Source organism: Rhinopithecus roxellana, chromosome 8 (genome assembly GCF_007565055.1).
Source record: "Rhinopithecus roxellana isolate Shanxi Qingling chromosome 8, ASM756505v1, whole genome shotgun sequence".
Lineage (NCBI taxonomy): Eukaryota > Metazoa > Chordata > Mammalia > Primates > Cercopithecidae > Rhinopithecus > Rhinopithecus roxellana.
This window is the reverse complement of record NC_044556.1, coordinates 143611187-143632265: the sequence shown is the minus strand read 5'-3', so window position 1 is coordinate 143632265 and position 21079 is coordinate 143611187. Positions and strand designations below refer to the sequence as shown.

The window sequence follows — 21079 nt, the reverse complement described above, 5'->3', positions numbered from 1 at the left end:
TCATTTTAATGAATACCTCCCCCTCTATACTTTCAAGGTCTTGACTTTTTCTCATCAATATCAGATCACCTCTGAAATCTTGACTTCACACATCCCATCCTCTGACCACCTCCCCCTATCTTTCAGGCTCACTTCACTGTTATCAGATCACAGTACAGCACCACTTTCTCACCATTCACCACCTGCCCTCTATCATGTATTCCTTGAACAGCTTAGATTCCATTTTTCAGTACTACAATTATTACCTTGAAAATATCTTCAACTCTGTGGCCTGCTTCTACTGCCATCAAAATAGCTTAAAAATCTAACACAATTCTGTATACCTGAAATCAAGCAACTAAATGTCACTGGAGAAAAATCACACTAAGTTTGCCTAGCTTTGCTTAAATTCATGACAACCCCAGAAGCATACAACGCTGTCCAAATTAGTATTTTCCCATTAAGCTGAAGTTTTCTTCTCCTCAAATTCCCACATCAAACTGCTTTAGCCTTAAACTACTTTAATGCATGTCAAATTTATTTCATCATCAGTGACCCTTACACTTCTTCCTTTTTGTCCTCAGTAGTGCATTATGGAATAAAAATACATTATCTAAAAATACAAATATTTAAATATTGTGATATAGTCAAGCCCTTTAAAAACATTAGTGATGCTCAATTGTGCTAAAACAACTGAATGAGCCACAAGGAAGTTCACTTGATCTCCCCCCAACCATTTACACTGACTCGATAAACACTTTCAAACTATTTCATTTTAAAGAAAAACGTTTGTATTATTTATCAAGAAAGAGAGAAACAGATGGCCATTACACTTAGAGTATTAACATTGTAAACTCCATGAAGGCAGTTCTTCTGTGAGTATCCATTACTATATATGAAAGTTAATACATTGTATAACTCAATGTTTTCACTTGTACTTTGTTGGCAAAATAATCACAGTCCAATAAAATATTCAAATATAATAAAAAGTATCTCTCAAATGTCTTCTGCTTCACTATGGTCTCAGCCCTATTATGTAATAGAAATCAGCATTCTCAGATGAGGGTAAATGATAAACCAAATAGTTCTGTGTCAAAGGATGCACAAGTAATTATGAGACAGATTCAACAGCAAAGCCTTCTCTTCAGAGCTACTTTATGATGTTTTCTAGGGTCATTTAAGAAAATAGAAAAAATTATTTCAACTCACCATAAATGCTGATCATTACATGATTAAATATGAGAAAATCAGAGAAAAAAATGCTTATTTGGCAATGTGCTGTTATTTATACACTAGCACCTTTGAGCCTTAAAAAAATTCAACAGCATTTACAACACATGCTATATCTATTTTAGCTATGCAGATGCTCACTGAAAAGCAGATAATCAAAGGAACAGAACAGAATAAAATACATATTTAGTGGGCACTTATGAACTGAATAAAAATTAAGTTTGAATATAGCCCATTAAACTCATCATTAAAGAAATTTTGTTGCAGAAGATTCACAATTATTGGTACCACTGACATAATGATGCTGTTAATGCTCTGATTATATGAGTACAGTTTGTTTTGAAACTATAAAATGTCAAAATCAGAATGCTCAAACTGTAAAGATAATGTAATTTACCAGGACACACTCTTAATTCTATTACAGTAAGAACACAGAAAATTTGACCATAATCAAACTGTAAGTTCGGCAGAGCATGAAACTTGCTATCACTACGAACTATGATTCTATACGTTATTTAACTCATTAGCAGAAACTATAAATGACTATAACTCATTAGTTTTCAAAGTGAAATGTATATTTCAACTATGCTTGACAAAGCTCAATCTTTTCATGTACAGATAACATTCCAGCCCACAATACAGCTTCTAACTTCTTGGTATGAATGTTTCTGGGGGATTGAAGACAAAGGGAGAATGGAAATGTCCCTAGTGCGCTTAACATAAAATTGGGCAACATGTTTTATTTAACAATTAAACCTAAAATTTAAGAGCTCACCAAACTGGAATCAGAATGAGTAGAACAGGCCAGGCATGGTGGCTCATGCCTGTAATCCCAACATTTTGGGAAGCCAAGGCAGGTGGATCACCTGAGGTCAGGAGTTCAAGACCAACCTGGTTAACATGGTGAAACTCTGTCTCTACTAAAAACTACAAAAATAGACAGGTGTGGTGGTACGCACCCATAATCCCAGCTACTCGGGAGGCTGAGGCAGGAGAACTGTGTGAACCCAGGAGGTGGAGGCGGCAGTGAGCTGAGATCACAGAACTGCACTCCAGCCTGGGCGACAGAGTGAGACTCCATCTCAAAAACAAACAAAGAAAAACAAACAGAATGAAAAACAAAACAAAGGAAAAACAAAAAGAATGAGAAGAATATTTTATCAGTTCACATGGCACCCAAACTTAAACTCTAATTAAGAACCACTTTGAGAAATAGCACCAACTGGTGGTTAAAAATCACTCACAATGCTTACTCTATGTACATAAACTGTATTACTTATTAAGCACTATAATCAAACTCAGGTTAAATAACTTTCAGTAAATTTAAAGTGGATAGAAATGGAATTCAATGGCAAACAAAATCCTCAGATCATTTGCTTAAATTCGACATAGCATCAATCCCACTTTTTGAATTTTGGCAATAAAACTAGTTTTATTTCATTAGCTTTACTCATATAAAAATGCTTACCCGCTTTTCAGTACATGGAACATATTTATGACTTCCAAGATGCCCTTATAAAGATTACCTAAAATAATACACAGAAACCCAAAACACATAAAAAACCTGCAAGTATTATTATCTATTATATACTAACTAAATATAAATCTTTATACATTATACATTTTCAATTTCTCCTTAGTTATTATTCCAACAGATATAAACTATGCTGGGATCAACATACTTGCAAATGTGGCAACAAATATTCCAGGATATATAGGACATGGCATTTCAAAATTCCCACTCCAATTCTTAACTTAAGTCAACTTCAGTCATTTCTCCACTTTTTATTTCTATCATTAGAATAGCTGGGTGAATCTCAAATACAAGTGAATAAATAGTAGAAATTCAGTCAAGTAATACTAAAGCTAATGTAATTAAAAACTTTCATGTTGTACTTTTTTAAAGAAAAAGAGCAGCTGCCAACTTTTCAGCTGAGAACAAATTCCTATAGTTCTTATTTTATAAATTACTTCTCAGCATTCTATATGGGCTTTAACCAGACAAACCAATGATTTCTTTATTAAGAATCTTTTTTAAAAAAGTATGTGTATATGAAGGGCTTTAATAAACTTCCAAAAAAATTAAAAATAAAAAATTTAAAAACTTATCTTACTCAATTTTGCATTTAAACAAGCAATTTCAAAACACAAAGTTCAAAGCTACTTTCTAATCCATTAATTTGACCAGCTTTTATAAATAATTGTTGTATTTGTAATATAAAATATACTGCTAGTCTCAAAAAATTTTATATACTTTAGTTCAACAAATATTCCTTCCCACCCCTCCAAAAAAGAACAATGTAATCACTTTAATTTTTGTCAGCAGTCACAAAAATTTTTATTTAGGAAAAATATTCCCTTCAATATTTATTAGATAATGAATCTTATTTAAATGAATAGTTCACTTGTACTTTTCCGTGTAGACCAATTTAAAAGTATGCCACTTTCCTTTCATAAGCAAACTGTATTTGTCTCATTCTGCATGGCAGATCAAATATTAATACTTCTTTCTGCCTTAAAAATTATGAGATTTTCCTCATTATAAATTAGTTGTTTCTATAAGGATTACTGTTGTGCTGCTAAAAACAAATGTTAGTAAAGGTTATGGAGACATGGGAAAAAAACAAACTACAATACTAGCTAATAATGAAATACATTAAACATTGTTTAAATATTAAACAGTAAAATACTCTATATTAAATAAATAATTAAAATTGCATTTGTCAATGGGAATACAGGCCAATACCACCAATAACAGGGATGGTCTAGTGCAAAGGGTGGCCACAAAACAACAAAACAAAAACCAGACACACATACAGACAAGAAGGAAGAGGAAACACATTTAATACTGGCATTGTTTTCAAAAACAAATTAAACCAGTGATTCTGAATCCTTCCTGCACATTCAAATTACCTGGAGAACTTTAAAAAAAAATACTGACGACCAGGTCTTGTCTCAAATTACATGAAAATGGGAATCAAGATTCAGGCATAGGTATTTTTAAAAATTCTCCAAATGATTCTAACATGCAGTCAGGGTTGAGAGCAACTGATTGAAACCTACATATTTCTTACTGTTCCCTGACTGAGAAGAATTTCCTATGAGTATAGAAATAGAACTTTCCTTTACAGGTTGGGCATACAAGGGTATCTCCAGTTAGCAGTAACTTATGGACGGGTAAGTTATTAATTTATACTTCATTTCCAGTAAAATATCTACTTATACCTCTCTTCATTCCCTGTAATTCTGTACTCTCAAACTCCAAGACAAAGTAGAGTCAAACTACACTTTTATAATAAATTTGTTATTATACTCATTGATAATAATGAATACTCATTCATGCATGTAAGTATTTACTGAATGCCTACTATGTGCAAGGCACTGTGTTAAGTACTGCTATATAGGACCATGGCATGGGGGAATAAATAGGGACTGGCTGGAATTTTTGTTTTTTAGAATAAACAGCTAAAAAATAATGGAATGAAATTCATCACATGGACCTAAATAAGTGACTAAATTATCAAAGAGAAAAAGAGAAAAGAGGTACTTATACTAAGGGTCTGATTTTAAGATAGATGGTTACAGCATATTTGTCCTTTTCCTAATGTTCCTTTACAGTATTTCCATAAGCCTTTGAATATACATAAGGCAAATTCAAAATAGAAAAATAAACCTCGTTCAAAGTAGATGTTCCTAATCTTAACCATATTCCGTATCCAGTAAAGTTCATAAATAAGTACAAATACCAAAAATCTTTATGGGAAGGTAGTTCATATTGACTTGTAGTAGTCTTGACAAGTAATCTTACATAAAAATATCACAGATTCTGGTCCTTGACTATTTCATCATGGAGAAAGTTTACACAACATGTAATTTATTTTGGAAACAGATTTATATGCTAAGAAAGCCTAATGTGAACAAATTTTTCTTTTATCTTTAAGGAAAGAAGATGGTAAGAAGGTAGGAAAATAGGGGTAGAATCTGTTCAAACCTTGTAAGTATGCTAAAATCTAGTAATTTAAAATGCTGACTGTTCTCTTCTGAAGAGCCTTGTAAATATCATGTGAATAAATATCTTTTCTAGTTACCAGTGGTATGAACTATGTGATTACTTAAAAAATAGTAACTTCCCATTTTTGTGACAGCGTTAAATTTCATTAAGAAGCTAGATAATGTCAGCTTAATACCTATGAAAGGCCTGTTTACCAAAAATATGTTAACCTTAGAGAAAACTGCTGGGAATAAAAATGGAGAAAAAAAATGACGTAAGACTGTGATCAGCAAAATTCCAATGGTAAAAACAGTTTAGGAAAGCAAAGCTTCCTAGTTGCTTTTAAGTAAAAAAAAAAAAAAAGTGAAATCAAGGTTCAAGGAAAATGGTCACTTGATGTACCTTGGATGCAACGTTTTGTCTAAAGTAGAGAAATAGTAAAATATTTTACTAAGTTAAAATATAGTTTTCATATTTTACACCATGTTGAATACACACATAAAAATACCAGTGTTTTTCTCTTGTTTCTTTTCAGACAATTAAGCAAATGTTTTCTTTGGTGCCTGGGAGTTTATCAATATTTAGGGATAGTAGAAGATAAGAACTCCAAGACTGACAAGCCTAAAATAGAAGATTTAAAATCCTATACCATAAAAATTAGAATCAAAGGTGGACTAAAGAGAAAAGTAGCTTAAAGTTATACTGCAATAGGGCTGATACATATTCTTCCCCCAAATCATACTCTGGCTCCCAAAATAAAAAATACTACAGCCTATTGTGGTTTTAATCTGTGTTTTGAGATTTTTTTCAAATGGAAAGATATCACAGATAGAAATACATCATTCTAGGTTTCAAAATCACCAAAGTCAGTGAGAAGAATGTACATTCATTTAAATGTAATCATTTGTAAATAAAGAAATCTTGGAAAGGCTGAACAGTTCAAATTGAAGAATTGTTCTTGATTTTTCATCATTCTTTTTAAATAAAGAGTAAGTATAGATATAGTGTACATACAGATTTTGACATTTTGATTCATTCAAAATAGTCACATCCCTTTGCTTGGTTTTGGATGTTCCAGAGACTAAAATTTAATACCATTCACAACATAGTATTTTTAGTAAAAAGAATTATAGAGCAATGAAAAATCAGAAGATGGCTCAGAGAGCCTTATAATCTCTAAATATACACACATTTATAACCTGCATTTATTTTCTAAAGAAACAAATTTTAAGTAATGCTAATTTAACCAATGGAGAAAAAACTTCTATCAAAATATACAATTTCCATTACAGACTAGAAGGCTAATATTAAAAAAATAGTTGTAAGCCAAAAATTTTGCTTATATGGATGACAGGCATCATCTCCTTGAAGCACAAAGCATCAAATAAGGTCTTATAAAAGATCAATCTGTGACCTTCCTCATTTTTAAGTTCTTGATAAATTCATAAAGCTTGAGTCTCAATTTCCAGAAATGGAGGAGCCAAATAATTCAGAATCTCAAGTGGGATTTATGCTTTACCATGTACCTGAAAAAAAATATGGTAGGTTATAATGACTATAGGAATTTTAGAATTTTTAGATTAATGCATGTAAAAACAGGCTGACATTTCTTAAAACTTAAAATCAACAGAATAAAATGCTGTTTTCTAGAAAACTGGAAATACAAAGACTTCTGGAAAAATCTAGAAATAACACTCCTCTTATTAAGTAAGAGCTTCTAGCTAAAATAATATATATGTTTCACATATATTGTGAGAGACTCGCACCAAGAATGTTACAGATTTTAAGGAGTATACTTCAAAGAGAACCGATTCAGTGGTATTTACTGTGATCATATGCTGTTCTTAAATTTGCCAATTACAAAACTTTTATTAATGTAAAGGGCTTTATGAACACTATACTAATAATTAAAATAAATTTTTAAAATTCATTTCCTTTTGTGAACCATCCATAACATAAATCCAGAATCAGAGATCTTTCAGTACTTGCAAAAAAACATAGGGTTCTCTTAATCAAAAGTTCCTTGGATGGAAAATAAGGTTCAAAAAGATCACACAGATAATTAGAGACAGATTACAAAACCAAGACTAAAGTCTAAGTCTTCTGACTCAGTTTAGTGTTACTTCTATCAGGCTATATTAAACTCTCCATCTAAAGTAATTATACAAAAAAAATTGTTATTTACTACAGATAAGCATCAAGTTAAAGTTAAAAGAAGGGAATTAGAGAATAAGACTGACAAATTTACACAACTTTAAATTTAACTCAGACAGAAAAATTACAATAAAACACACATAAGCATATTTTAGAATCAGAATTACCTGTCCAATGTTTCCCAAAATCGTAAGAACACTGGTCTATCCAAATGACGTTTGTGATAGCTGAGTTCTAATACTGTTACATCCCATTTCTGAACATTTGGATCCAGACGAACTTCATCATACTTCAGATGGAAGGCTTTAACTACAGAGGGGGTGGAGAGAAGTAATCATTTTTTTATTCAAAATTTAAAAAAAAAAAAAAAACTTCTTTCTTCTACCAACTGAAGCCACATTATAACTAAAGTGATCTTTTAAAATATTATCTTTAAAAACATTCAGGGTTTATACATGCCAGCCACTGGAGACTAAAATGAGGAATAAGGTAAGATAAAATACACATGGTCCAGTGAAGGACAATAAGAAAAGACTATAAGGGTGGGAGGTTATCACAGAAATACAAGAGTGCAACCATACCTTGGAGATATTGTGGGTTCAGTTCCAGACCACCGCAATAAAGTAAGTATCATAATACAGTGAGTTACACATATTTCCTGCTACCTCATTGCAAATAAAAGTTACACTAACACCGTATCATAGTCTATATTAAGTGTGCAATAGCATTATGTTTAAAAAATAATGTACATGCCTTAATTAAAATGTACTTTCTTGCTAAAAAAAAAAAAAAAGCTAACAATCATCTGAGCCTTTGGCAAGTCTTAATTTTTTTTTTGCTGGTGTAGGATTATGCCTCAATGTTGATGGTTGTTGACTGAATAGGGTGTGGTAGTTGAAGGTTAGGGTGGCTATAGCGATTTCAGAAAGTAAGACAACAATGAAGTTGGCTGCACTGATTGACTCTGCCTTTCACAAGATTTCTCTGAAGTATGTGATAATATTTGACAGCATTTTACTTACAGAAGAACTTCCTTTAAAATTGGAGTTAATCCTCTCAAATTCTGATGCATTATGTCATGTTCTAAATCCTTTGTTGTCATTTCAACAATGTTTACAGCATTTTCACAAAAGTGCTCACTGGAGTGAATTCCATCTCAAAAAACCACTTTCTTTGTTCATCTGTAAGAAGGAACTCCTCATCCATTCAAGTTCCAGCATGAGAGTGCAGCATTTCAGTCACATCTTCAAGCTCCACTTCTAATGCTAGTTCACTTGCTATTTCCACACCCTATCTTTATTTCCTCCACTGAAGTCTTAAAACCCTCAAAGTCATCTATGAACCATGAAGGTAGGAATCAACTTCTTCTAAACTCTGGTTATGTTAATATTTTGACTTCCTCCTATTAATCACAAATGTTCTTAATGGCATCTAGAATGGTAAATCTTATCTAGAAAAGCTTCAATTTACTTTTCCCTAATCCATCAGAGGAATCACTATATATAGCAGCTACAGCCTTACAAAACTTATTTCTTAAATAATAAATCCTGAAAAGTCTAAATGACTCCTTGATCTATGGGCTAAGGAATAGATGTGTTAGTAATCATGAAAACAACATTTGTCTTCTTGAACACCATCAGAGCTCTTGGGTGACTAGGTACACTGTCATTCAGCACTAATATTTTGAAAGGAATCTTTCTTTCTGAGCAGTAGGTCTCAACATGGGCTTAAAATATTCACTGAACCCTGCTGTAAACAGAAGTGCTGACATTCACGCTTTGTTGTTCCATTTCTAAAGCACAGGCAGAGTAGACTCAGCATAATTCTTAGCGGCCCTAGGATATTTAGAATGGTAAGTGATCACTGGTTGCAACTCAAAGTCCCCAGCTGTATTAGCCCCTAACCAAAGAGTCAGCCTGTTCTCTGACGCCTTGAAGCCAAAGCACAGACTTCTCCGCAACTATGAAAGTACCAGATGGGATCTTCTTCCAATAACAGACTGTTTCATCTACAATGAAAATGTGTTGTTTAGTGTAGTCAACTTCATCAATAATGTTTGCCATATCTTCTGGATAACTTGCTGCAGCTTCTATATCAGCACTTGCTGCTTCACCTTACACTTCTTTGTTATAGAGATGGCTTACTTCCTTAAATCCATGAACCATCCACTGCTACCTTCCAACTTCTCTTCTGCAGAATTCTGTTCTCTCTCAGTCTTCATAGAACTGAAGAGAGTTAGGGCATTGCTCAGGATCAGGCTTTGGCTTAGCAGAATATTATGGCTGGTTTGATCTGCTTTCCATACCAACCAAGCTTTCCCCATATCAGCAATAAGGTTGCTTTGCTTTCTTATTATTTATGTGTTGACTGAAGTAGGACTCTTAATTTCCCTCAAGAAGTTTTCCTTTACATTCACAACTTAGCTAACTGTTTGGCATAATAGCCCTAGCTTTTGGCCTGTTTCAGCTTTTGACATGTCTTCCTTACTAAGCTTAATCATGTCTAACTTTTGGTTTAAAATGAGAGATATGCAACTCTTCCTTTCATTTAAACACTCGGAGGTCACTGTAGGGTTATTAATTGGCTTAATTTCAATACTGCAGTGTCTCAGGAAAAAGAGAGGCCTGAAGAGAGAGAGAGAGAAATGAGGGACTAACTGGTCAGTGGGGCAGTCAGAACAACAGTTATCAACTTAAGTTTGCCATCTTATATGGATGTAGTTTGTGGTGCCCAAAACAATTTCAATAGTAACATCAAAGATCACTAGTCCCAGAACACCATAACAGATACGAAAATAATGAAAGTTTGAAATATTGTAAAAATCACCAATATGAAAAAGACACACACTGTTGGACAAATGGTGCCAACAGACTTATCAACACACAGGTTGCCACAAACCAATTTGTTTATTTTAAAAAATTCTACAAAGCATGATAAAGCAAAGCACAAAACAAGCTATGCCTTGTACCTTACACACACAAATTCAGTCAGAAAAAGCTTGCAAAGTCACTGATGTTTAACCTAAGATCTAAAGGCCAAGTACGAATTAAGTGAGCACAGAACAAAAGTGACCTAGTGAATAAGATGATCATGTTCAAAGAGAAAAATTAGTCTAGAAACTAGAGAAATTTAATAGAACTGCATCGTGCAAAGTAATGTAGGGAAGGGATATATATACCACAGAGGTTCAGAAAAACGTTAGGCTTGCAGGCCGTATTAAGTAGTTTTTATAATATTTAAGTGACATGGAGAATCACTGCAGAGTATTTAATAGAGAATAATTATAGTTTATTAAGCTAGAGGATAAAGACAGAGTTTTCTTCAATAGAACAGAAGATATATGAGTGGCAAGAGATAAGTGGGGACTGAAAACTAACAAAATTTGGTAAGAAATGATGAAGAGAAAAAAACTGCTAGGAATTTTGGCAGTGTTTTTGGTAGCTACTATAAATGGGATTGCCTTCTTGATTTCTTTTTCAGCTAGTTCACTGTTCATGTACCACGATGCTAGTGGTTTTTGTATGATGATTTTATATCCTGCAATTTTACTGAATTCATTTACCAGTTCTAAGAGTATTTTTGGTAAAGTCTTCAGGTTTTTCCAAATATTAGATCATGGCATCTGCAAACAAGAACAATTTAACTTTCACTGGGGAAAAGACAGTCTTCAATAATGATGCAGGGAAAACTGTGTATCTCTATATACAGAAGAATAAAACTAGATTCCTACCTCTCACCCCATACAAAATCAACTCAAGACCTAAATGTAAGACCCAAAATTATAAAACTACTAGAAGAAAACACTTCAGGACACTGGTCTGGGAAAAGGCTTTATGAATAAAAGCATTGGCAACAAAAACAAAGATAAATAAAAGAGATTATATCAAACTAAAAAGCTTCTGCACAGTAAAGGAAACCATCAACAGAGTGAAAAGACAATCTAAAGAATGTGAGAAAATATCTGCAAACTACTCATCTGACAGAGGATTAATACTCAGAATATACAAGAAACTTAAAAATTTCAAAGAATAAAAACCATCAGATTTTATCATTGGAAATGATCTAAATAGACATTTCTCAAAAGAAGACACAAAAACAGTCAACAAATAAAGTATGCTCAATGTCACTAATCATCAGGAAAATGCAAATTGAAACCACAATGAGGTATCATCTCACTCCAGTTGGGATGGCTATTATAAAAAAGACAAAAAAATAAGAAATGTTCCAGACGATGTGGAGAAAGGGCAACTCATACATTGTTGGTGGGAATATAAACTAGTAGAGCCACTATGGAGAACAGTCTAGAGTTCTCAAAAAACTACCAATAGAACTACCGTATGATCCCGCAATCTCATTACTGGGCATTTATCCAAATAAAAGGAAATGAGTATACTGAAGAGGTATCTGCACCCCCATGTTTAATGCATTCTATTTACAGTACTATTTACAATAGCAAAGATATGTAATCAACCTAAGGGTCCAACAACAGATAAATGGATAAAGAAAATGTGGCATATATGTACGCAATAAAATACTATTCAGCCATAAAAAAAAAAAAAAATGAAATCCTGTCATTTGTGGCAACATGGATGGAAATGGAGGACATTATGTTAAGTAAAATAAGCCAGAAACTGAAAGTTAAACACCACAAGTTCTCTCTCATATGTGGAGGCTAAAAAAAAGTTAAAGCACACAAAATTATGGCTGGATAGAAAAAATAAGTTCGAGTGTTCCATACCACTACAGGATTACAGTTAACAATAAAACACAGATTCAAACAGCTAGGAGAAGGATACTGACTACTCCCAAAACAAAGAATGATAAACATTTGAGATGATAGCTATGCTAATTACGATAATCTGATCACTATACATTATATGTATCAAAATATCACTATGTACCCCATAAATATGTACAATTATATAGCAATGTAAAAAGTTAAACTAAAAAATTGTAATCAAAGCTATATCTGACATATATTGTCCACTACATATTATGCACTATTGTAGGCATGAAGAACACAGAGTGACCAAGACAAAGTCTCCACCCTAAGGGAGTTTATATTCTAAGAGTCAACAGTTAAACAGATAAACAGACAATATTCTGATAGTATAAATGCTACTGAGGAAAAATGAGGCAGAATAAGGACATAATATATGTGTGGGAGGTTTTTATCAATAGTATTCAGAGAGGGGTTCTCAAGGAGAAGCAGGTAACTGAAAAAACAAGTCTTGCAAAGATTTGGGAGAGAAAGATTCTAGTCAGAAGGAACAGCTGATACAAAGGTCCCAAGATGGAAGCAAGCATGGAACATCCTACACTGAAGAATAATTTTTTTTTAAATGTTAAAAAACGTTACACTTGCTGTTTTTGTTTGGTTGGTTGGTCAGTTTGAGACAGGGTCTCACTATGTAGGCCGGGGCCTCAAACTCCTGAACTCAAGTGACCCTCCTGGCCCAACCTCTCCAGCAGCTGGGACTACAGGCATATACCACCACAACCAGCTTCAGTTTAACTTTTTTTTGTAGGCAATGGCCTATATATATATATTCTCAACTACAGCATAAGAAATCTGAATTTTATTTCAAATGTGATAGTAAGCCACTGGAAAGTTTACAAGAAGAAGGTGAAATTCTATGATAGTCATTTTTAAAAGACAATTCTGTATTGTTCCAGGTGATACATTCTAGGGCAAAACTTCCCAACTAGTTGTACTACAAACAGGTAGGTTATAAAATAATGACTTACAATCCTTTTCTCTCCTTAATAATCCAGTTGAATCATCCCAGCTAGTTTTTCATTATATCTGCAATCCCTTTATTATCAAGGGAGCTTTTGTTTTGCATGTGCATGTACAAATGTTAAGCTTTTTCCCCCCCAATTTTTTACTTTTTCACTAGCATATGATTATGACCGGTATCGTAACTTGGTAATAGAGGTTCTAAAGAGAAAACAATTGGCTTTTAAAGTTTTTTCTGATAGCTTATTTTATGGATTGCTTGTTTCATGTTGCCTGCTGGCATATTGGCTTTTGATGTTAACAACTAATCAAGATTCAATTCTTGATAAAAGTTTAAAATGAATAATTTGTGCCCAGAAAAATAAACTTATTTCTAATTTATTTGCTTATATAAATAAAAGTCTCTTCATCAGACACAAATTATTCATTTTGAATTTAACTAAACTAATTCATTAAAGGAGTTACATGTAATAAAGTTCAAAAAACTTACTTTCAAAGTAGTATTTATATGTGCAAAATAAATTTGTCAACAAAAAAATTTTTAAAACTCATGCATTCAATGTAAATCAACATTTTAATCCTTTCCATTCTGCTTAGGTGTTGCTTTTCTAGCTTGTTCAATTATTTGCTAATCATTCTTCAGAATACATATGTTACATTTTTTTTTTTTTTTTTTTTTTTTTTTTTTTTGAGACGGAGTCTCGCTCTGTTGCCCAGGCTGGAGTGCAGTGGCGCAATCTCGGCTCACTGCAAGCTCCATCTCCCGGGTTCCCGCCATTCTCCTGCCTCAGCCTCCCGAGTAGCTGGGACTACAGGCGCCCGCCACCACGCCCGGCTAGTTTTTTGTATTTTTAGTAGAGACGGGGTTTCACCGTGTTAGCCAGGATGGTCTCGATCTCCTGACCTCGTGATCCGCCCGTCTCGGCCTCCCAAAGTGCTGGGATTACAGGCTTGAGCCACCGCGCCCGGCCTGTTACATTTTTTAAAATGATCAAATTGAAGCCATAATGGCCTACAGTTTTCTTTAATAATTTCAACAGATTTCATCTTCATTGATATTTATTTTTCCACCAGAATAGACAACTTTTAAATTTAAAGCTGGGATACTACAGTTCAAAAAGTATAAGTCACTAATTTTTAAAAACATATAAAGTTTCACTCAAAGTATTTTATTCATATGAAGCAATGATGCGAAACAAACTTACACCAACATATTACCATAAAAAAATTTTCTTATTCACAAAAAGTATTAAAAGTTTTTAGGCCTCTGGAAGTTAAAAAGAGAACAGGCCAGGCGCAGTGGCTCACACCTGTAATCCCAGTACTTTGAGAGGCCAAGGCAGGAGGATCACGAGGTCAGGAGTTTGAGACCAGCCTGACCAACAAGATGAAACCCCATCTCCACTACAAATACAAAAATTAGCCAGGCATGGTGGCGTGCACCTGTAATTCCAGCTATTCAGAAGGCTGAGACAGGAGAATCACTTGAACCTGGGGGTTGCAGTGAGCTGAGATTGCACCACTGCACTCCAGCCTGGGCAACAGAGCAAGATTGTCTCCAAAAAAAAAAAAAAAAGAAGAAGAAGAAATAAAGTTCTTTTGTAAGAAGCCAGTTTTATGGTGGCACAATGAATTACAACTGCAAAATATTTCACACAACTCAGAATTGCTTGTTTTTGCAAACTTCATGAATGCTGCCAACATTTTTTGGGGAAAGCAGCAAAGCAAGAGATAAAAAAGGTGCCCTTTTAAATAATATTTAGATATACTGATGGCATGACAAATGATAAAGGGATAATACAGAAGATTATTAAATAAAAATATTTTTTCAATGGTAGCTAGCAATAATTTGAAGAAATTTATCATTAAAAATATCTTGAGAGGGGCTTCAAGATAGCTAACTAGAGGCAACTAGCACCTGCCTCCTCCAAAAAGAAGAACCACCTTCTGTAAGTTACGAGGAGGGTAAAAGAAACAAACAAAGAGAACTAAAATGGTGAGTAGATAATCACACTTCAAACAGATGATCTAAGAGAGTGCACTGGAATTCAACAGATAAAGCAACCGGAAACACCAAAGGCAAGGAAGGAGAAGGGAAGCTAGGATGGGCTCACCAGTGAGATAAGGGTGAGAGATCCCTAATGGTCCACATTCCCACCTCAGATTCCTGCAATCCTAGCCGAGGGAGAGCCACACGACCCTCAAGGCTCCTGACACCAACACAGAAAGCTGCCTAGAGACCACAAGACGCTCCAGATAGGAGGCTCATGCTTAGGTCCTACACATGCCCTAAGCAGCTGCAGAACAGCGCCATTTTGAGGGCTCGGCCCCCACCAGACTGCAACCTACCCTGGGGCCCAAGAGTCCCTACACCCTAAGTTGGGGGTGGGGGAAGCACCTGAAGGCAGTCCCCTACACCCTGCCAACCTGCAGACAATGATGATACCTAACTGCAAGCCACTGGCAGTGACCCACAACCCCAACAGTCATGTATTTAAAAGCACCCTGAGGCAGCACACCAACATGGCACAAGTATACATATGTAACAAACCTGCACGTTATGCACATGTACCCTAGAGCTTAAAAGTATAATTAAAAAAAAAAAAAAAAAAAAAAGCACCCTGAGGACAGATTCCCCCAATCACAGCTACCAACTGGCAGAAGCTCACATGCCCCAGATGCCTGCCTACTGGCCGCTGCCACTGAAAACAACGTTGCCTTCTCCAGCAGCAGGACCCAAGTGCTGGTAGCACCCTGCCAAGGGCCTGAAGAACACCCCACCCTTGTCTGCAACCTGGAGGCCTGAGGATAGGCCAGCTTGGCTGGACTCTGTCCTCCCCCTCTGCTGCCCTAGCAGTACCCGAGCACATATTTGGGGTCCTGAGGGTGGCCCTATGACATCCTCCACCACTGGCACCTGAGCACTTTTCCCAGGGGCAGAAGACACGCCCACCCAACCTGCCACTACCACCACAACTGCTACCCACCCGCACACACCACCTGTGGGCCTGGGCACTGTCCTATCCAGCCCAACAAAGCCACAGTCGGTAACAGTGTGCATCTCTGGGGAGCCAGAGGGTTGCCCCTTCACTGCTACCGCCATTGCTCACTGCCCAGAAAACTGACCTGCTCACCCTCCAGACTCACCACTGCCACTGCTGGCAACCAAGATGATATCTGGACTCACTAGCACAGGTGCCAGCATACATGGCCTTGGGACTCAAAGACAAGCAGGGTCAGCCTGCTGCTGCCACCACTGGGGCCCAAGGACTAGCCTGCCTGATGTCACTGATCCCAGCAAAACTTCACCACACCCTCCACTAACAAGCATACCTTAAGCCACTGAGGAAACCACAGACATCATTGACGCTGTTTATAGGTAAGAAATTACACAGCCAGTACCAAGAATCAAAGCTAAAGTGCCCCACCCAATCAAAATCATTGGTACATCTTCGGGAAAAAGTCCTCCCCTAAAAAGGCAAATTCAAAAAACTAGAAGCAGCAATGTTTACACCAGATGTGCAGATATCAACACAGGGCACAAGAAAACAGAAAAAGAAATAAATTATGATACCTCCAAAAAAAAAAACAAACAAACAAAAAAAAAACACCAGAATAATTCTCCAGCTACAGATCCCAATGAAAAATAAACTTAGGAAATATCAGAAAAGAATTCAAAATAATGATAACACAGAAACTGAGTAGGATACAACAGAACACAGAAAAACACTGGAGCACTGCTTCAGGACACTGGTCAAGGCAAGGACTTTATGGCTAAGACCTCAAAAGCACAAGCAACAAAAATAGATGGGATTATATTAAAGTAAAAAGTTTCTGTACAGCAATGGAAACAATAAACAATGTGAAGAACAACCTGTTGAATGGGAGAAAATATCTGCAAACTACTGATCCAACAAGGGACTAACATGCAAGAAACTCAACAATTAAAAAATAAATCCCATTAAAAAGTGGGCAAAGGACATGAACAGACATTTCTCAAAAGATAACATACAAATAAATGGCCAACAAATATATGAAAAAATGTTCAACATCACTAACCATCAGGGAAGTGCAGATCAAAACCACAATGAAATATTACCTTACCCCAATTACAAAATAACAGATGCTGGCAAGTATGCAGACAAAAGGGAACTCCTACACTGTTGGTGGAAATATAAGTTAGTAGAGCCACTATGGCAACCAGTATGCAGATTTCTCCAAACTAAAAACAGAACTACTGGATGATCCAGCAATCCTACTACTGCGTATTTATCAAAAGGAAAGAAAATCAGTTTATCAAAGGGATACTTACACCCCTTGTTTACTGTAGCACTATTCATAATAGTCAAGATTTGGAATCAACCTAAATCCATCAACAGATGAATAAAGAAAATGTAGTATATATACACACTGAAATACTGTTTGGCCATAAAAAAGAATGAAATCCTGTCATCTGCGGCAAGGCGACATGGATAGAAGGGGAAGGTCATTATATTCAGTGAAAGAAACCAGGCACAGAAAGACAAATTATTCCATGTTCTTACTTATATGTGGAAACTTTAAATGTTGATCTCATGGAGGTAGACAATAAAATGATAAGATACTAGAGGGTTGGAAGGGTGTGTGTATCTGTGTGGTGGGAGGGAAGTAGAGGGATGAAAAGCAGTTGAATAATGTGTACAAACATACAGGCAGAAGAAATAAATTCTTTTTTTAATTTCCAACTTTTAAGTTCAGGGGTACATGTGCAGGATTGTTACATAGTCAAACATATGCCATGGTGAACAGCTGCACAAAGGAATAAATTCTCATGTTCAAAAGCAGAGTAGGAGAATATACTTAACAATAATGTATTATGTATTTCTAAACAGCTAGAATAGATGACTTGAAATGTTCCCAAAACACAGAAATAATAAATACTCAAGGTTATACATACCCTAAAAACTGACTTGATCATTACACATTCCATCCATGTAACAAAATATCACATGTACACCATAAATATGTACAAATATTATGCATTAATAAAAATTTTTTAAACGTCAACAAATAAATATAGCCACCTCAAATATAACATATCTAAAATATATCCAGATATCAGCTTAAATTTCTCATTCTAAATTTGTAAAGATTTTATTTTGCAATTTTATGCAAATCAGTATTTGCATAAAATTGTGCAAATGATGTATTCCATGTAATTATGCAACATTAACAAAATATAATACAATTTTCTATCAAGGCCCATAGAAATACTCCCAAATACCCTCAGTTTTCCCCCAGTGCTGTACAGTGTATTCTGATGGAGAAAACGACTGGAAGCCAGAAGAGTGAAAGCAAAAAGACCAACTAAAAGCTAAGAGATAATATACCCACAAGTTTCTGGCTTAGGCAAATTACTGAAAAGGACTAACAGATAATAAGAAATAGTTTGAGGAGTAAGGAAGACAGTAAAACAATCCAATTCCACTTGAAAAAGCTTGAGTTTGACGTACCAATGAGATATCACGGAGAAGTTATCTCATAGTGAATGAGGTATATAGGTCCAAAATATCAAGCTAGAGACAATAATTTTTAGAATAAGGGAATCTAAGTGATAATTGAAAGCTATGAGATCTTCTTGAGAGGGTATTTAGAGTCACAGGAGATGAGAAACAGGGACATAACCATATACATTTGATCCTTGAACAACAGAAGTTCCAACTGAGTGGGTCCATTTATACATGGATTTTCTTCTGCCTCTGCCACCTGGGACAGCAAGACTAACCCTTCCTCCTCCTCAACCTACTCAATGTGAAGACAATGAAGATGAAGACCTTCATGGTAACTGACTTCCACTTAATGAACAGTAAATGTATTTTCTTTTTCTTATGATTTTCTTAACATTTTCTTTTTGTCTAGAGCTTACTTTATCTTAATAATGCAGTATACAATGCTAACACGAAAAATATTTGTTAATCAACTGTTTATGTTACCAGTTAAGGTAACCAGTCAACAGTAGTAGGCTCTTAGTACGTATGTTTGGGAGGAGTCAAAAGTTATATTGGAGTTTTCAACTGCATGATGTTGAAGGGTCCACTGCAGTTGATAACCAGAGGAAAAGTAGCAAGGAAATCTGAGACAAAGTATAACAGGTCCTTGGAAAGTAACTTAAAAAGGAGTAGTCAACAGAATCAAATTCTGATAATTTAAAAGTATCCAGTATTTGAGTCACTGGTGACTTCAGTGAAAACAGTTTTAGTACAGAGCAAGAGCCGGACTACAGGGAATTTGAACAGAAAATGAATGGGTAGAGACAATTCTTTCCCAAGTGTAGCTATAAAAGGAAAAAGCAGCAGCTAGGGGAAAGGGTGAGGTCAATGGTAAGGGTTTTGTTTTGTTGTTTAAGATGGAAGGGGAAAGAGTATTCTTAAATGCTGAGAGAAAGGAGTCAGTGTAGAAGAAATAGGTGGAAGAGAAAGAATAGTTTATGAAAGTAAATCACTGATGACTGTTAAAAGAAAATTCTCTATATTCTTATCTAAATTTCAGAAGACTAACAATTTGAACAAAAATAAAAACTTTATATTCCTAATGAATTTCATACATTTATATCTTGAAGACATTCTAAACATTTTTTGTTGAAATATTATTCAACAAGGCAAGCAAGTAGGTAAAAGAGAATTCACATTGACATTTCACTTTCATTAAAATTCCCATTCTTTTTATTTAACTTTCTATTTACCAACTCTGTGCATTACTCAAGTTTCAGAAATAACATAAAAATCTATCATAATGTCAGCTGCCAGGCCCAACCTGCAGACCCTGGCCGAACAACAGGAAGAAAAATGTATGCAGACACAGGTATTTTCCTGGACGTGCGGCTAGGGGACTGGGCCACTCACAGACATCGAGGAGGATACCATAAAGAGTCACAGCGGCTGCAGCCCAGACACACTGGCATTTTTTTATTACAGATTTAATGACAAAGGCTTTGAGTCAACACACTCGAGGGTAATTAATATGGTCGCCACTGCCTTGCCACCCTCCCCCCACCTCCAACCCCTGCCCCACTGCCACTCCCGCGGCTGATTAAAGGCCTAAGTAAACTAACTTATCTAGATGAATTTCTTTATATCCCCAGGTTATCTAACCTTTGCTATTAGGCTCCCGGTAAGAGAATCTGGCTGACTTCAGCCAAATTATCTTTCGAAGCTTTTGCAAAACCTCCCAGCCTTCCAAGAAGGTTTGCATCTTTTTTCTATAATTTCTCCCACCACCCTGACTAATCTCCTACAGTAATATTAGAATTCTTTTTTTTAAATGAATGAAGGTAACAGAAGAACAGATGACTAAAACTTTCAAGCTTGGGTACTTTCTAAGGAAAAATGACAGTACCACTAACAAAAACTGGGGCTGCTAAAAACATAAGGCATTTCAGAATAGTACAATCAACATTCATAATAAAGTTGTCATTTCTAATAAACATACTTGTTTCATGAAAATGACTTTTTAAAAGTAATTTTACTTACATTACTAATTTAACTGAATACGCCAATTAATTAATTGTTGGAATATCCCCTTCCAGGAAATAAACAGGTGAAATTAATCTTTTGTTATATCAATCTATGCTAATATGTTTAATAAATATTAAATATGCATGAAATAATTCATTCAGTAGATATTTATTGAAAGCCTCTCTATGCCAGGCACTCTTCTGTGCTGAGGACTCGAAGGTAAATAAGGCAGAGAAGGACTCCCCATCAAAACTTGCATTCTGGCTAGGGAACACTTAGAATAAAAGTATAACAATTAGAAAATGTCTAGGAATGGTAAGTGCTATCAAGAAAATAAAAAAGCTTAAGGAGCAAATGGGAAGTGGTGATGACTATTTGAAACAGGAAAGTCAGAGACAGATTCTCTAAAGAGAGAACACTTGAGCTGAGATCTGAATGAAGAGAAAAAATCAATCATCTTACAATCATTACAGATGAAAAGAAGAGCTGGTA

General features: G+C 35.1%; 1 protein-coding gene across 1 annotated transcript in view; it reads right to left on the bottom strand.

Moving 5' to 3' along the window:
- Window positions 1-3522: 3522 nt before the first annotated feature.
- CDC73 (cell division cycle 73) overlaps window positions 3523-21079 on the bottom strand; it is a 142814-nt gene continuing 125257 nt past the window's right edge. The window contains exons 16-17 of the mRNA XM_010375559.2: window positions 7522-7663; window positions 3523-6726 (exon numbers count right to left, since the gene is read on the bottom strand). Of these exons, the coding sequence (XP_010373861.1) occupies window positions 6690-6726; window positions 7522-7663 (179 nt within the window). The 3' untranslated portion in view covers window positions 3523-6689. The remainder of the gene's footprint in view (window positions 6727-7521; window positions 7664-21079) is intronic.